Source organism: Chelonia mydas, chromosome 13, assembly GCF_015237465.2.
Source record: "Chelonia mydas isolate rCheMyd1 chromosome 13, rCheMyd1.pri.v2, whole genome shotgun sequence".
NCBI classification, from domain to species: Eukaryota; Metazoa; Chordata; order Testudines; family Cheloniidae; genus Chelonia; species Chelonia mydas.
The window spans coordinates 19,081,283-19,100,398 of NC_051253.2; the positions used below are offsets into that span (position 1 = coordinate 19,081,283).

Genomic DNA, 19,116 nt, shown 5'->3' on the forward strand with positions numbered 1-19,116 from the left:
TTCTAATACAAATGTGCTTCTGCAGGTGCTAACATAGCAATAAATATTATTATATTTGTTATCTCCTACTGTTCACAGGTATGCTGGGCATCTCACAGGAAACAAATAGAAGGCAGATCCCTGCTCTGAGGAGCTTACACATTCTAAGACCTGGATCCTGCAAACACTCATGGATGTTTGAATTAAAGAACATAGGAATGGCCATACTGGGTCAGACCAAAGGTCCATCTAGTCCAGTATCCTGTCTTCTGATGGCAGCCAATGCGAGGTGCCCCAGAGGGAATGAACAGAATAGGCAATCACCAACTGATCCATTCCCTGCACCCACTCCCAGCCTCTGGCAAACAGAGGCTAGGGACACCATTCCTGCCCTTCTTGGCTAATAGTCATGATGGACCTATCCTCCATGAATTTATCTATTTAGTCTATGGGCCTACTCATGTGTGTAAGCATTTTCAGGATTAGGGCCTATGTGACTAACATGACAGACAGGAGCGGATACAACATGCCCCAGCTATTTGATCTTGCAGCAGTCCAGTGGATGGAAACTGAAGTGAGACAGATTCAGACCAGAAATAAGGTACACCTTTGCATCAGAGATCTGGCAGTAAATATAAAATCACTGCTGATAAAACTTTCAGATGACACATGGATATGCACAGTAGTAAACGATGAGGACAAGGCAATCATACAGAGCAATCTGTATGGTAACCTGGGCCCATTCAAACAAAATGTGTTTTAATACAGCCAAATGCAGTTATACATGTAGGAACAAGGAATGCAGACCATACCTACAGAATGGGGACTGTGTGCTAGAAAGTAGTGACTCTGAGAAGGGCTTAGGGGTGATAGTGCACAAGCAACTTAGCATGAGCTGCCAGTGTGATGCTGTGGCCAAGGGTGCTCATGCGATCCTTGGATGCACAAACAGCGGGGTAATGAACAGAAGTAGGGAGATGATTTTACCTCTATGTATGGCTCTGGTGAGACTGATCCTGGAATACTGCATCCAGTTTTGGTGTCCATATTTTAAAAAGCATGTTGAAAAAGTGGGGAGTGTGCAGAAAAGAGCCACAAAAATGATTTGAGGGCTGGAGAAAATGCCTGACAGTGAGAGACTTAAAGAGCTCAATTTGTTTAGCTTTTCAAAAAGAAGATTAAGCAGTGACTTGATTACAGTCTATAAGTATCTTCACAGGGAGAAAATACCAGGTACTAAAGATAAAGCCAGACAAAATCAAATTAGAAATTAGGCACAAGTTTTTAACAGTGAGAGTGATTAACCATTGGAACGAACTACCAAAAGAAGTGGTGGGTTCTCCATCTCATAATGTCTTCAAGTCAGGACTGGATGCTTTTCTGGAAGATATGCTTCAGCAAAACACAAGTAATGTGTTAGTCAAACAAGTTATTGGGCTCCATACAGCAGTTATGGCCAATTTAATGGCCTGTGATGTACAGGAAGTCATACTAGATGATCTAATGGTCTTGTCTGCCCTTAAATGCTATGAATCTATGAATTATTAGTAAGTTAAAAAACCATTTGGCGCATACTTAGGGAAACTTGAAATCTTTAAATCAAGACTTGATATCTTTCTGAAAGAGATGTTGTAGCTCATACAGAAATTTTGGGCTTGATGCAGAAATTATGGGGTGAGATCCCCAGGCCACCTTTAAACAGGAGCTCAGATAAAATTATCATAATGGTCCCTTCTGGCTTTAAAATCTATGAATCTATGAAACCTGGGAGGGGAGGGGCAAGAGAGGATATGTGTTACAGCCAGTTTCTCCGGCCAATTTAGGCTGCACATGTCTGAGTGGTTCAAGCGGTACAATTGGTTAGTTTTTCAAATGTAATGTGTGAACAAGCTCATTTACCTAAGATGATCTGTGTGAATTCCACAGACACAGAGCAGGGATTAGTGTGACTTTCATAAGGGAGGCTATTTTGCAAGGTTTATGTTGGAAACAATGTGCTTAGGGATAATTGCCTGATAAATAAAAATGTTACATGATTTTATCTGATAATAAATAACCACCAGTGGGCAGCAGAGATGTTTTTTAAACCACTGTGGCCAGGACTAAGAGGCTACAGGGATGGCCACGTGAAGTGGGGCTGAAGGTGTGTTGGAATGGTAGGACAAAAATAAGGCAGGGGAGAAGGTGTGCAAGGGGAAGTGAGATGGTGTGGAAACTGGAGAACAGCAGCAGGGACTCAAAAGCAGCTGCCTAAAGTGAGACTGTAGCAGATGGAAGGGGTGATAGAAAGCATACAGCCTAAGGAACTCACTAAGGCCAGATGTAAGAAGCAGAGATGGAGATACTGAGTGGGACTGCAAAACAGCAGCCATCTCCTAAATGACTAAAATGAGCTGGGAGGACTGTAACTCCAGTAAGCTCTGTACAGTGGGAGCGGTGAACTCAGACACAGTGGAAATGCATTCACAGTGATGGAGGATGAAAGCCCCCCAAAAATGTATTGCAACACAAGGTGCCACTCTCATCACGAGGTCTTGGCTTAGAGTGAAGTTGTTCTGTGGATTAAAACTGACTTCACTCCCAGAGCTTTTGAGTGTAACTCATTCCGTCCCCCTTCCCACGGCACAGTGTTCAAAGAGATGCTTGTGGAGGTGATTGTGCTCATTACAGCAAACAGCTCTCATTGCTCCAAGAAGTTAGAGTTAGCAGTTATGGCTGGTGTGTTTAACTGCTTTGAAAGACTTCCCTTTGTTGAGTTTGTGCTTTAGTGAGAGACTTGTGGGTTGGTTCCATTTTGTGACTTTTCCGTGTGGAGCTGTGTGGAATGAAACGAGCGTGTCACACTGAGAAAAACCTTGTTAGGGGCACAGGATGAAGACAGAGATGCAGAAGGCATTTGTTGAGAGAGATTTTTGAGAAGAAAGCTGCTTCCCACACACATGCAGTCACACGCCCTGGCATAATCATTAGCAGCCAGCATGGATTTACTAAGAACAAATCATGCAAACCAACTAGATTTCCTTCTTTGATAGGGTAACGGATTTGGTGGATAAGGGGAATGCAGTGGACATTAACCTGAACTTCAGCAAGACTTTTGACACAGTCCCACATGGCATTCTGTTAAGTAAGCTGGAGAAATGTGGGCTTGGCAGAGCTACAATTAAATGGATACATAATTGGTTAAACAACTGCAAACAAAGAGTAACTATTAATGGAATAATGTCAGATTGGAGGGAGGTCTCAAGTGGGGTTCCACAGGCATTCTGGGTCTGGCGTTGTTTAACATCTTTATTAATGGCCTGGATGTCAGAACAGAGATCATACTGATCAGATTTGCAGATGAGATAAAGCTAGGGGGGATTAGCATAGAGCTAAAATTCAGAGGGATCTTGATAAACTGGAGAACTGGGCTATAGACAACAAAATGAGATTCAGCAATACAAATGTAAGGTGCTACACTTAGGGAAGAAAAACCAAATCCACAAATACAGAATGGGGGACAACTGGCTTGGCAGCAGCACTGCTGAGAAGATTCTGGGAGTTGCGGTGGATCACAACCTCAACATGAGTCAGCAATGTGATGCTGTTGGAAAAAAAGCAAATGCAATTGTAGGTTGCATTAACAGAGGCATAGCATGCAAGTCACAGGAGGTGATAGTACCACTCAACTCAACACTGGCTAGGCTTCAGCTGGAGTACTGTGCCCAATTTTGGTCACCAGCGTATAGAAAGGATGTAGAAAAACTGGAAAGGATCCAGAGGCAATTGACAAAGATGATCAAAGGGATGGAATGCAAGCCATATGAGCAAAGGTTGGAGGAACTGAGTATGTTTAGTTTGGAAAAGAGATTAAGGGGAGACATTATAGTGATCTTCAAATACTTGAAAGGCTGACATAAAAAAAGATGGAGAAAAATTGTTCTCTCTTGCCACAGAGGGCAGGACAAGAGGCAATGGGTTCAAACTACAGCATAGCAGATTTAGATTAAATCTCAGGAAAAACTTCCTAACTATAAGAACATTAGGACAATGAGACAGACCCCTAGGGACGTTGTGGTAGCTCCTTCACTGGAGGTTTTCAAAAGGAGACTGGATAGCCATCTGTCTTGGATGGTTAGACACAACAAATCCTGCAACCTGGCAGGGGGCTAGACTAGAAGATGAAGCTTGCGGTCCCTTCTAGCCCTATGATTCTATGATCAGGCTCAGTAAGTTGAGCGCTTGGAGACAACTATAAGTATTTGTTCCCATTTCTGAGGCCCTTTACATTTCTCCTCAACACTTTTAAATGGCTTTGCATGCTCAGTTATTTCGCTAATGCAAAGTGTATGAAACCTGTAAGCAGCTGTAAGATAAATCACAGAGTGTGCCGGGGAGGTGACTATACTGGAATTAGACACCTGTGGCTGGCTGGCTCATGCCAGCTGACTCGGGCTCGCGGGGCTCAGGCAAAGGGGCTGTTTAACTGTGGTGTAGGCATTCAGGCTTGGGTTGGAGCATGAGCTCTGAGGCCCCAGGGTCCTAGAGTCCAGGCTCCAGCCCAGGACAAGGAGCTGATACTGTAACTGAGATTCTTCCCCTCGGGGGCAGGGAGATGACTTTCATCTGAATTTCTTCTTTTGAGCAGTTATAACTTACGCTATGAGCTATCATTATGAATGAGCAGGTGGGATCAAAAGGATGACATGCAAACAAACCCTGAACCGTTCATTTCTCTCTCTCTCTCAGCTCTAGCTTTTAATCGCCCAGCATCTTTTATTCTTGAAATAATAAAACAAAAACCAAGATGCCAGCGAATGCCTAAGATCTGTGAGGGAAAGGTGCCTGGACAGAAATCTTTATCCACAAAGCTTAGTGCCTTTGGCTTTAGCCGGATGTTTAGTGGAGTGTCTGGAAGCCATGGATTATTTCAGCCAAGCCGGTTGAAGAAAAAAGGCCCTAACTCATCAGACGTTTTATTTGATCTCTCCCTCCTTGTCTGCCCCTGACTCACTCTTTCCACTTTATCTGAGATCTGACACAATAATCGTTTTGCAAGACTTTTGAAGCTGCTGCTAGCCCAGGTCCCTAGAAACCTCTGCTGATCTCACTGCTTGCATTGCTATGGCTCCCCAGCCTTCACCTTCCAGGGCAGGGGGAAAGCACCTTTGCTGGGGAGAGGCTGTAACAAGGAACAGCTTTTATACCGAGATTCCTCAGTGTCCTTCAGAGTGCTCTCTCTTTAGCCGATACCAACAGCTGTCTCCCCAGGGGGATAATGTCCCCATATATGTTTTAGTTTCTCGCTTTTAAGTTGCGTGTGTTTTAAATATCATGTAGGGCCCTCAAGTGGGGATGAATTTTTACAAACATGCCCCCAGGACCACATATACACACCCACCCCACATAGCTGCTTGGGCTAGTTTTTCATTGAAATACAGTGAGGTGCCTTTAGAAGGCTAGAAAGCCTTCGAGGGTGCTGATGTCACTTCTCACTTTGCCATGTCTTCTTGTACTCGGCAGGGTAGCTCATTTACTACAGTCTTGTACTTTGTAGTCACTGTAGGAACAGATTCTCTCTTCCCGTGTTAGTCTGAAAAAGTGGGTAACTTTGACATCCTCTCTGATGTTTCCACTGGTGTCGCCCCAGCCCCCCCACCCTTTTTATTATTAAGCAGTGAACTAGTGATTCTTTGTAGTCTAGTTTTTCCTCAGGAGGATGGATGAGGGAGCAGCCTAAATAAGTGCTTTGCTTCTTTGTGGATAGGCAGGAGACCAACATGGTTCTCTGTTACCCTGCACCTCTAGGTCACCTAAAGGCCGTGCAAAGCATTGCAAAATGCTACCAGATCAGAAGGGTAGCATCTGAGACCCGCTTTGCACTGGTGCAAATGACACAGGCAGTCAGTGAAGTGTGGAATCAGGCCCCACAGTACCAGGCAGAGCTGCACATCCACCAAAACAGACAGGTGTTGTAACCGGAATCTTCAACAGCAAATGTCTGGTCCACAATGGAATAGAATTATTTTTAGCAACTGGAGATGGTTATATCTGGGATGAAACATGCTCAAAGTCACTGAGGACGTTTGTCACTAAAACCATTCAGATAACCCTTGCTACTCATGACATATTATTTATGATATACTTAACCTTCATAAATTCTCTCTTGCTTAACAATTCTACTTTGATGTCCTGTAAGTACTGCATGGGGGTAAGGTGGTTAAATGGGGAATCTATTATTTAATTAAAGTCAGAAAGAAAGGATGATACCTCATGCTGACCTGGTGAAGAGTGACTACAGAACACAGTGAGTGAAATCATTGCCTTGTGAGACCTATAGTATCCAACAGAAGAGGAGAGCAAAAGATTCCTGTCAGTCATGCACTGCTATGACGTAGGACCTTTTTACTCTCAGTGATGCTGGAATGGAAGTGGGCTTGAGAGAGACCTGGAATAAATGATATTGCAGTGAAAGGAGATATGTATTCCATTAGATGCAGCTTTGCTTATGTCTCCATCTGTGAGATCGTGATCAGTACAGATTGACTAAGGACATTTACATCTTAGAGAGCGTATTTCAGAACTGCTGCCTGACAGAGATCAGTGTGCTCAGTGTATGGGAAAAGTCACACAAAAAGTGATTTAATAAAGGTAATACAATTCTTCTCAAGGTTAAATCAGTGCTGGCTTTATGTGATGGGAAAAAGGTAAAATTACAGAACTTGACCAAAAATTGAGGAAGGGTAGATTCAGGCTTGAGATCAGGAAGAGGCTTTTTGATCAGAGAGTTATTGTGACATGGAATCAGGTACTGGGGGAATGAGCTGAAGCTGTGAATGTTAAGTCAGGTAAAAATAGAGTGAATGAGTACTGAGGATTCCTAGCATTTCTATAAGCACCTGCTGAAAAAGAGGTGGGGGATTGTTCTGGTAAAAAGACAACTGGACAAATGGTTCCTTCCATCCTAATTTCCTACGGCTTGAGAAACCATCGGTAACCAGATGTTAATTTCCCTCATATTGGGAACATTCCCTCTTTATTAGTGACTGGTACTGTTACTCTTGAATGAACAGGTCACCCTTCACAAACATGATGGTGCTTCAAACCAAAGAAGAAGAGAATTACAAATAAAGAAAAAAAGTCATCTTAGATGTTTAAATGAAACTCCGGTCCCCCAGCAGGAAGTGAAGTCCACCGGAGAGCACAGCTAAACATGCCAAAGTTTGTATTCAGAGTATGTACATGAAAGGGATTATTGTATGCCATTCGGAATCTGATAACTCTCATCACTTTAGGAAGGAATGTCTGTGCTCAATGCCCAGTCTGCCTAGGCTGGCTAGCGAAGGTTTCTAGGTCACACTTTCAGACGGCTATCTTGCATAGGCCCAATCCAAAGCCCACTAAGCCAATGGAAAGTGTCCCATTAATTTCAGCAGTTTTTGGACTAAGCCCCAAATCTCTAATACTGAATTTTCTGCTTATCCCAGAGGATAGCCAGGGCCTTAATGGAGTTCGTGTTCAGACAGGACAAGGATGCTTGCAGCCTGTGTAAACCAAATGAATATACAGCCAAGTCTGCGTCAACCACCCAGGAGACCAAGCTAAATAAATTGTTTAGTAGAGGTGAACTAAAGGTTGAATGAATTTGTACTCAGGGTCACTTAAGACAGGCACTTGGTTTCAATTGATTGTTACAGCTTTGTCCAAGGTGAACACATTCCAAGTTCTCTTACAGAATCAAACCTCAGCAGTATGAGGTAAATGTGCAGTGACTCAGGGGGAAGTGTTTCGACCTTACAAATGTACAGAGAGACGATTGCTAGACATTCCGGGTCAGATCCTTGGCGTAGCTCCATTTACTTGGAGCAACACCACTTTACACCAGCTGAGGATCTGGCCCTCTCTCTTCCTAAAAGGATACAAGTGTCTTCTTGTGAGCTCTCCCTCTTGACTGTGTCTCTCTAATGACTTTGTTCTGTGCACAAAACTGGCTGATTATCAGTGCTGACCACTACTTTTCCAGGTGGTGTGTTGGCCTCCATCATGTTGAGCAGTTTCTCTCAGTTAATTGCTATAACAATATTTCTTATGTTCATATATAATTTTTTTTGTATCCATTACAAATCTTTAGCATCAGGTTCATCGCCTTCATTGTCATTATCAATAGCAACATCCCAGTTGGCACCTGCAAAGCTTAACCATCAAGGTTACCATCTTCATCCTTTGGAACAGTGTAAAACCCATCCTCATCTTCAAGTCCTCATACATCTTCCATCTCCAGCCATGGTAAATAGAAAAATATTTTGGACAACTGTCTTTCAATTTTATTGACCTTAACAGATTAGTTGAATGTTATATTACTAACATATAACAGCTGTATATAGTAACGCTGATGCACTGCATTGTAAGTACCACATGTGGGGGGTTGGTAAGGAAATCTATCCTTTACTGCGCTGGTTTGACAAAAAATCCTACCAACCCAGATCACTGACAGCACAGATTGCAGCAATGTGGGACTCCATCATAATGCCCCGTGAATGTGCCTCAGTACTGACATGAATACACACCCTTTATTGAGCAGAAGATAGTTCAGTCTCCATGGTCACTCCTAATCCTTTTAACTCAGACAGTGGTACCAGTTATGACAGTTGGTTATACCTGGAACTGGACGGAACCCAGTGGATTTCATGTGGAGCACCAACCCAACCGTCATACTATAATGACTGGTGGTCACTACCAATCTATTTCTGAATATTTCTAAAAATTACCCATAAGCATGGGATTTGGTGCTAGATGGGATAGATTGGAACCAGAAATCTATATATGACTCTACTATCCCCTGAGCCATCCCGTTCCTTGTAAGTAACAATTTCCATGGTAGAACTGTCAGATATGGGTAACGTCACACCTACTGCAATCCTTCATGTGTATTTCCCAGAAGGAGTAAGACACAATAACTGGTCCATTGGGTTCTTAGCTGTGACACAGTAACTCATAGCATCATCCCACTGTCTCATGCTGGGATGTTCCCTGTGTCACCACTGTACTGTACTCTGGCTTCCAGGCTTGGTAGTAATCCCTTTCTTGTTTCAGGCATTACATTGCGACATGTCACCATTCTCAGCTCCCACAGAGAGCATTCTACAGGGTATGGTACCCTGTAACCAACTGAAAACCATACTTCAAGAGAACTAGGGTGTCAGATCTTGACAAAAATATCTATCTTCCTGCAGAAAAGCTAATTACTGAACTACCCCCTTTTGGGCATTTAGGGGTGCCTATCCCCTTAATATGCATGTCGTACTCCCACTAACATATATAGAGCATTCTGAAGAGCATGTGTATTCAATAAATATGTGCTGAAAGGAATATAATCACTCATAGAAATGGCTGTTTGCAACTGCCTGATTCAGATTATTGTAGAAAATCAATATAAGAGAAATGCATTTTTAAAAAAATTCTGGAGTACAGCAGAGAGGAACCGCTGCTCATTTCTGAATTCTCATCACGTCCTTTTTCCTAATGTGCCAATACAGAACTTTGCAGATGCTTCGGATTTTAAAAATATTCACTAGCTACTCTGCAAAAAAAAATTGCTCTGGGAACAGATCTGAAATTCATGCTGGAGTCTGGTGCTCTAATACCAGTAACTGGCAGAATTACTTGGATCTGAAATGTTTAAATTGAGCGGAAAGTCAACAGAGTCCAAAAGAATCAGTTAAATATCTGAAAAGTAATTTGAATGCTTCCTGCATCAAATGCTGTTTGGGATTCTGCCCTAGCGTACAGGATAGTTCTCCCCTTCGTTTTTGTTGTTGTCACAAGCAATTTTCAAAATTGCATCCAGTCAGAAATTCTGACCTCTTCAGTCCTTTCTATCCAGCTCATCTCCCAGCCAATGAATGATTGTTTCCAATGGGGTTTTAAGTGTCTTCAATGATGACGGGAGACCTGTTATGTAAGTGTGTTATTTATATAAAATGTACTCACAGGAGTGAAATTGGCCCCCTCCAGAGGGGTTGCCCAAGATCTATGCCCCACTTAGCCTAATTTTGAAGACTTAAATGGGAGTTAAGTGGTGCACAGACCCTGAGCTGGCCCTCTGCAGTTTCAAAAGTGGGAAGGTCCTGTTGGAAGAAGCGTAACATCAGCTATTTTTTTTTTTGTCCCTCCCAATTCAACAGGTGATCAAGATGTTGGCTGTGGTAGTGATCCTCTTTGCCCTGCTGTGGATGCCATATCGCACATTGGTGGTAGTGAACTCCTTCCTGGACCCTCCGTACCTCAACATCTGGTTCCTCCTCTTCTGTAGGATGTGCATTTACCTGAATAGTGCCATCAATCCCATCATTTACAACCTGATGTCTCAGAAATTTAGAGCAGCTTTCAAAAAGTTATGCAAATGTGAACAGAAAAGGACTGAGAACCCCACCCCGTACAATGTTCCGGTGTACTATAGCGTCATGAAGGACTATTCCCATGACAGCTCCGATCATGATGTCACAGAACAAGAAGATCTAAATGGTTTCTCCACAACAGTGAAGAAAAGTAAACTTTACAGATAAACATGGTGACCATAAAACAACATAGACTTTGGGAAGTACGTGGTTGTATTTTACACTGTCTGGAACGTCCTATTGAAAATTGTTTCTGCCATATGCGGAGAGCACACAACAAGATTAATTTAAGAGCTCTCTAGGGCATTTAACAAAATAGATTCGTAGAGGGCAAATTAATTTTCTTTTCCTGAATGCTAATTTATTCACAATTAGATTGTGTGTTAGACTTTTGGCAGCATTTTGCATGGTCTGTAGTTAATGTGGTGGTGCAATTACATTTCCTGTTATGCACAAATATTTTTATTTGTTGGGCCTAGTCAGGGTTTGCATAGGAAACCTAAGAAAATCCAGGTGCTGCAGGGGGTTGTACAGGGTCTTCAGTAGGATATCTTTTCTCTGAACCAATGCCTCCCAAACAGTAGTAAGGGGCACTGTATTGCTGAAGTGTCATCTTTCTGGTGGGACATAGGACCAAGACCCAGGCCACTTGAAGTCATTTAATGAAGATCTCATAGGGCTTTCAATAATAGGAGAGGTGTCAGCTCTATTGTCCTGGCCAAATTCCAATTTGGAAAATTTTATTCTTCCTACTTAAAGTCTCTCCAGCATCTACAACTGCATACAGTACTCTTCCTTTTCTGTTCTGCTGTAACTTTTAGTGTGATGTTGCTGTGTACTGTTGAACAGCTGCCACACGCTATCCCAGAGGTGGCTGCATTTCAGTGGCAAGCAAAATGATTGTGTTAGATACCTTAAATAATTTGTAAAAGTTTGTAAAGTGTCATGGGGCCCTTTGTGATGAATGGTCCTATGTAAATGTGTAATATTATTGTTTCTAATTGTGGTTACACTCTAAGAAGAGAAATGGATATTCAGAATTGTACAGTTCAATGAAACCATCCTGTGGAGCATGTCCCATACCTGCAAGTTATTATTTGGACTAGATCAAAAGCATAGAAGATTGCACATGATTAAAAGGAACATTCTGAATCCTGGGAATTCCTAGGGAAGATTTTGCTCCATAAAACAAATGGCAGCCATTGGTAATCCTGGTGAGCGACAGAGACTTTCTGTGAGACTCTCACCATACATTGGAGATTCTTTCGTCACTGTGTGGCATCTTACAGCTCCATATCCTCAAATTAGAAAGGGACTGTACAGTATGTTTAGAGCACAAATGTGCAGCTATCCAGCTGTACACCTACAGAAGAGAACTGTTCTGAGAACCGAACCTGCACTTCATTCTGACCTATCTGAGGACTATACAGCATATATTTGGTTTTGGTGTGATATGTGGCTGTATGTGTGTGTATATATATTATACTGTCTTTTATTTAACTATCTGGTCCAAAATAATTTTAAGGCAAAGAAAATGTTTAAAAAATGCAAATTGTTGTTTCAGATGCATACTATAGGAATGTTCGGGAATTTATGAACAGATGTGCTTCATGTGCTAACAGCTGGCCTGTCATTAATGTATGTGAGTCTTTAGGAACCAACTATTGTGATTATCACTGGGAGTTCTGCTCACTGATTTTAAATCACAGCTTCAATTGGATTCTACAAAGAGAATTGGATAGAATTACCAGGGCTACAGCATTGGAAAATTGTACCAAAGGAGCAAGTAAAAGACACAGCTTACAGGAAACAATTTTTCTTTTATCTTAATATTTTGTGGCACTAAGTAGAGGTTACTAATAAGATTAACATGCAGCTCAGAGCAGAACAGCTGCCACCACACAAAATCATCAAGTGTAAAGGTCTCAAAAACAATGGTAGGCACACGCAAGGTATAATAGAAACTTGGAAAGCTGCTGAATACATCAAAATGTGCCATGATTAATGACCTCACATTAAAAGTAGCCCAAGTGCCACTCCAGAAATTCAAGACACAATAATTCCAGCTGGTTTCCTATTCTATAATGAGACAATCTGTCATGCAACTCTGCAGGTAAACAAGTTTCATTTGTATGTATGATCATGGTGAATAGGGAAGTATTGTGATTATAGCTATTTATTTGTATTACAGTAGCATCTAAGGCCCTTGATACAGATCAGGGCCCCTCTACATTCATACATGTAATGAAGCTGTACATACATGTAATGAACAGACCGTCACTGTCCCAAAGAGCTTACCGCGCCTAGCTATGTTTATATAGAGTATACTGAAGTGTGCACCAGGGACGATAGAGAGGGGGTCCCCAGGTACTCAGCGAATGGATACCTTAGGCATTAATAAATACACTGAAGAACTGTGCATAATGAAAGACCAGTACAAGCCTTCACTGGCTGAGCTGGGGTTTGCTTGAAAATTTGTTTAGAATGTTTGCTATGTCAAATCCTGTATTTCTATACAGCAAAAGAGCACTATTGACCTGGATGGGACTTTTCAGCCTTTCCCCTACCCCAGCCACCTCTTTTAATCGATAAAAAGCAGATATAATCTAGAGATGAATTCAAACCAAACTCCTGAATCCAAACACTACTGAAATCTTAGCCCTGATCTGCACCCAAATCTTATGGCTGGTCCATATATCTATAACAAGCCAAACCAGACAGCAGATCCACCTCTCATGGGATTCAATGCCTGCTACTGAATTTTCAATTCTGTGTAACCTCGGGTCTTATTCTCCCATTTGTGGCTGATCCACAAACTAGAATGATCCTGGTGCCCGGCAGAATGGACATAGAGAACAACTGCAGTTTAGAAGGATAGGAGGTAGGTATATACAGTAGTTTCAATTTGTGAGAGCAATAAACCCAAATGTTAATAGGCCTCCAGTCCTAATGAGCCAATAGGTTCCAATGGACATATTCAGCATCAAAATGATAGCAACTGCATCTACATTCAGTAACTAGTGGGCCATTCATCCACTGGTTTGTGATGTTATTTCCCCCCTGGCATGGGGTATAATACCCCCAGAAATACCCTCATAACAAATTGCTCGGTGCCAGTGAGGCGGTGGATGGAGTTTGATGAACAAGAAGCAGTACACACATTATCAGAATAAGTTTGGGATTGTTGACCAGCTGTAGTTAGGCATTTTACCTGACATTGGTGGACATGATGAGTGAAATCTAGGTCACAGTGACCCTTGTTAACAATCCACAGAGGCGATGCTTAAGGTAGTGACTTTAAACAGGTTTATACCCCAAACTGGATCAGCTCTGCCAATTTCAATAATAAAGCAGAATTACCAGTAACTCCCTCTGCCTCCTCTCAAGACCTCAAAGAAGTGCTTGAACCCAATAGGTGGGCAGTGGGCATCGGATGTAGGTTAAACTCGACTTAGACAGAAATGGCTGATACACACCAAGAAATGAGCCTGAAAATTCAGATATCTAGCTAGCCTTTAGAAACACATTAGTTTCCTTTTGAGCTACTACAATCCATCAGTGATCTTCCTGAAAACACCATCCTAGCCACTATGAATGTAGAAGCCCTCTACACCAACATTCCACACAAAGATGGACTACAAGCCATCAGGAACAGTATCCCCAATAATGTCACGGCAAACCTGGTGGCTGAACTTTGTGACTTTGTCCTCACCCATAACTATTTCACATTTGGGGACAATGCATACTTTCAAATCAGCGGCACTGCTATGGGTACCCGCATGGCCCCACAGTATGCCAACATTTTTATGGCGGACTTAGAACAACGCTTCCTCAGCTCTCGTCCCCTAATGCCCCTACTCTACTTGCACTACATTGATGACATCTTCATCATCTGGACCCATGGAAAAGAAGTCCTTGAGGAATTCCACCATGATTTCAACAATTTCCATCCCATCATCAACCTCAGCCTGGACCAGTCCACACAAGAGATCCACTTCCTGGACACTACGGTGCTAATAAGCAATGGTCACATAAACACCACCCTATACCAGAAACCTACTGACCACTATGCCTACCTACATGCCTCCAGCTTTCATCCAGACCACACCACACGATCCATTGTCTACAACCAAGCTCTACGATACAACCGCATTTGCTCCAATCCCTCAGACAGAGACAAACACCTACAAGATCTCTATCAAGCGTTCTTATAACTATAGTACCCACCTGCTGAAGTGAAGAAACAGATTGACAGAGCCAGAAGTTACCTACTACAGGACAGGCCCAACAAAGCAAATAACAGAACGCCACTAGCCATCACCTTCAGCCCCCAACTAAAACCTCTCCAACGCATCATCAAGGATCTACAACCTATCCTGAAGGACGACCCATCACTCTCACAGATCTTGGGAGACAGGCCAGTCCTTGCTTACAAACAGCCCCCCAGTCTGAAGCAAATACTCACCAGCAACCACATACCACACAACAGAACCACTAACCCAGGAACCTATCTTTGCAACAAAGCCCGTTGCCAACTGTGTCCACATATCTGTTCAGGGGACACCATCATAGGGCCTAATCACATCAGCCACACTATCAAAGGCTCGTTCACCTGCACATCTACCAATGTGATATATGCCATCATGTGCCAGCAATGCCCCTCTGCCATGTACATTGGCCAAACTGGACATTCTCTACGTAAAAGAATAAATGGACACAAATCAGACGTCAAGAATTATAACATTCAAAAACCAGTCGGAGAACACTTCAATCTCTCTGGTCACTCGATTACAGACCTAAAAGTGGCAATTCTTCAACAAAAAAACTTCAAAAACAGACTCCAAGGAGAGACTGCTGAATTGGAATGAATTTGCAAACTGGATACAATTAACTTAGGCTTGAATAAAGACTGGGAGTGGATGGGTCATTACACAAAGTAAAACTATTTCTCCATGTTTATTTCCCCCCCACCCCTACTGTTCCTCATACGTTCTTGTCAAGTGCTGGAAATGGCTCACCTTGATTATCACTACAAAAGGCTTTTTTTTCTCCTGCTAGTAATAGCTCACCTTACCTAATCACTCTTGTTACAGTGTGTATGGTAACACCCATCGTTTCATGTTCTCTGTGTATATAAATCTCCCCACTGTATTTTCCACTGAATGCATCCGATGAAGTGAGCTGTAGCTCACGAAAGCTTATGCTCAAATAAATTTGTTAGTCTCTATGGTGCCACAAGTCCTCCTTTTCTTTTTGCGGATACAGACTAACATGGCTGCTACTCTGAAACCTTTTGAGCTCAGACTCTGAGCCTTCCAGTTCTGTATGAATAAGTAATGGTAACTTCTAACTAGTCTCTGTGAATGTAACAATTTTGTTTCAGGTTTTATTTATTTACCATTTTCTTTTAATGATCATCAGAATGCTCATCGGATACTAGAATCCCTGGGAAATGAGACTTGGTGGGCCAGCTTGTACCAATCAGCATAGCTCCAATTGAGATTGACAGAGCTATGGTGAGTTACACCAGCTAAAGATCTGGCCTTACATTGAATCATATACCTCAGTAATTAGCAGAAAATAGTGATAAGGATCTAATACACACCATCTTAATCAGAGCAGGTGTTACACAGGAATCATAATTCCCAGGATGGGACTGAAGTATTAGAACTCTATACAAAGAATTTTGCCCCTTGGCCACTCATTTTAGAATAGCCAGTGCTCCTTCCTTGAACCCTCTTAAATTATAATGGCCTACGCATTTAGGTCACCAAAGTTTAGGGGCTATCTTGAACTTGAAACTGCATGGCTCACATAAATTCTTTACAAACATTGCTAGCCACAATCAATATCCTGCGTCTATTAAATCCTGTTTCCAGTCAATCTCATTTCAGCCAAGAATTTCTTTCAATTACTGCTGGGTTTATTTTATTTTAAACAATTCCTTATTCTGAATTGTTTAGAGGGAAATTGTTGATGATTGAGAAGCACGGATTGCATCTGGTGTGTTACTGACTTAGCCAGTTCTCTTAGGACCTTTTACAAATGTCTACTCAATCGGATTACACTGAGTGCACTACTTCAAAGTACTGGGAGACTATATTGGAAGTAGCATAGTGTATCATGTACAGGTGTATGAAGAATGGAGAACAGAGCTTCTGCCAACATTTATTAAAATACCACTGTCTTTTCTCTGAATGAAGGAGAGCTTCTAGGGGCACAACTGGACTTATCTATCCCCTTAGGTGTTTCAGTGAACCAGGGATCCAGCTTTTACTAGACAAAATGATTCAACTTCCTTCTGTTTTCTGTAGCTTAATTCCCAGGCTGAGGTAGATTGCCACAGCTCAGACATCCCTCACAGGTGAGTGCCATCTGTTCAAGGTCTCTCATTGGTCACCCAGCCAAGCTACAGCCCGCAGTCTACAGTTAACAAACCAATGTGATTAGGAAGGGACATGCAGTTGAGGATGGAGGGAGGAAGAACTAAGGGAATCGCCCACTGTTGGAGAGAAGCTACTGAACTAGATGAACCAGGGGTCTGATCCAGTTTGGCAATGTCTCCCTTACAGTAAAATGAACACATGGTAACTGCTTTGACCCAAGAACCCCTTACTGCCAACCGGCAAGGGGGTTACAGGAATATCTTGATTCTGGGATGTACATTCTGGTTCACCAAAGAACATTATGTGAAGTCTTAAATGAAAGCTGGGGTCACTCTGGTCGCTCATATCATTGTGAAATGTATATACGAATACTGTGTAAGGAATTATCTTTACCCCTGGGCAATATGGTTTTAAAGTCTATGTCAAGGCAGGGGTGACAATCAGGTTGTCCTCCAAAAAGGAGGTAAGAAAAGTGTAAAATATAAATTAAGCATAGTAAGCTCACACAATGGATGTCAGTTTACATACAAAGTCAGAAGTTAGCAAAGAGATGTGAAGTCAACAGTGAAGGAGCACCCAGGAAAAACAAACCACAGGTGGTTGTCCTGGTTGTGTGCAAAAATAATAAGGTTTGGGGATATATCTATGACGCAAAGAAGACACCCCATCATCCCACATCTGGGAAGTAAACAGGAAGTGCATTTGCAGTCATGAAAACAGGATCTTAGCCAACCTGGACTGAAAAGCTGCAGAAGAAAGATAGTGAGTCTGTGAGAAAAAAACTTTAGACAGGAGATTAAGTTTTGTCTCTAGAAAGTGTGTTATGATTTTGTTGCATACGTAACCATTTGTTTCCAATATTCTTACTCATTATCAATTGAATCTTTGATAATAAACTGATTGGTTTTCACTATAACTATATCTAAGTGCTGTGATATTAATCAAAGTGCTGATCCTGAGTTGAATCATACAACTTGGTGGTACACTGCTCCTTTGGGGACAACAGACCTAGGATTTTTGTGAGAGTGTTCAGTGGATAAGGGGACTGGACTCTACATGGGAATGCTTCAAAGGGACTCAGGGACAGGGGTGCACCTATTTTTAACCTGCAAGGCAAAGTAAGGACTGGCTGGCATGCTTTGGGTGTCCCTAAACTGCTGATTGCCAGAAGCTGGAACTAGACAACAGGGGATGGATCACTCGATAATTGTCCTGTTCTGTTCATTTCCTCCGAAGCATCAGGCACTGCCCACTGTCAGAAGACAGGATACTGAGCTAGTTGGACCATTGGTCTGGCCCAGTATGGCAGTTCTTATGTTCTGTTAAGAAAGAATGGACTGTTCATTATTTTAAGGTGCAACTGGCAAATAAATTGTTTCGGCAGCAAAAGACATCCACAGGGAGGCTGGTAAACTAGTCAGAAGATTAGATGGTCTGTAGTTGAGGTGTCCTCCTAAAATGAGACATTGTGTTATGCAAGACAGATCTGAAATATCAGAGTCCAGTGCAGGATCTGCTGCATCACACTTAAACCTCGGCTGGGCAAAACTCTGGAGAACATACTCACAGGAATAATTCTGCATTGGGTGATGGGATGGATGACATGGGACAAGATAGGTATTCATCATTTACTCCTATGATTCACCAACAGCAGAAAGCTAGTGAGTCCAAGTTTGGCTATGGTACATTCCTGCAGTACCAGCTGCAAAATACAGTTCCACCAGCTGCCATGTGTTATTTTCCCTTAAGGCAAAGCTTGCAGGGCATTAACTCTGATTTTGTGGTGGCATTTAGGCAGTTTTAATTTGTGCGGGAAAGGAAGTTGGTGACCTTTAGCTCACAAAAGAGGATGTTGGTAAAGGGCACCTGTCTGTGATCAAAATATAAATTATTAGCAGGATGGAATTAAAACAATTGCGATGCAGGAGGCTATTGATAGTGACTCACAAAGATTTCACTGGCAAATAGAATATCCCAAGCATCTCCAGCCAGAATAAATGGATGTAATTTTACACCAGGCAGACAGGGCTGGAGACCTGTCACACTGGTTGACAATTTCACATAATCACCATCATGTCAACTATCAATGAAAATCTAAAAACAATTCAGCTTTGAATTGACATTGCATAAGTCAGTGCGAGGATTCTGAGTGGATTCTGTTGCTGGCTAAATTGAATACCACTCACAGCTGGCCCAAGCTGTCAATCTAGCATCCCCTTTCTTTGTTTTTAGGGGTTTGTTCTTTTCGATACAAGAAAGTATAAAATAAATGTGTAAAAAGAAATGTTTTAAGAATACTGATAATGAGCCAAGAAACATAGCAAAGGGAACCCCCTTTCTGGAAAGGCCCTGGCTTGGTAAAGGTGGCTGCTCTC

General features: G+C 42.2%; 1 protein-coding gene across 2 annotated transcripts in view; it reads left to right on the forward strand.

The window, feature by feature from the left end:
• Positions 1-13,994, forward strand: part of LOC102945898 (thyrotropin-releasing hormone receptor-like) — a 28,221-nt gene extending 14,227 nt beyond the window's left edge. For both annotated transcript variants that reach the window (XM_007067281.3, XM_043527357.1), the window contains exon 3: positions 10,143-13,994. In XM_007067281.3, the coding sequence (XP_007067343.1) occupies positions 10,143-10,523 (381 nt within the window). In that variant the 3' untranslated portion in view covers positions 10,524-13,994. The remainder of the gene's footprint in view (positions 1-10,142) is intronic.
• Positions 13,995-19,116: the final 5,122 nt, after the last annotated feature.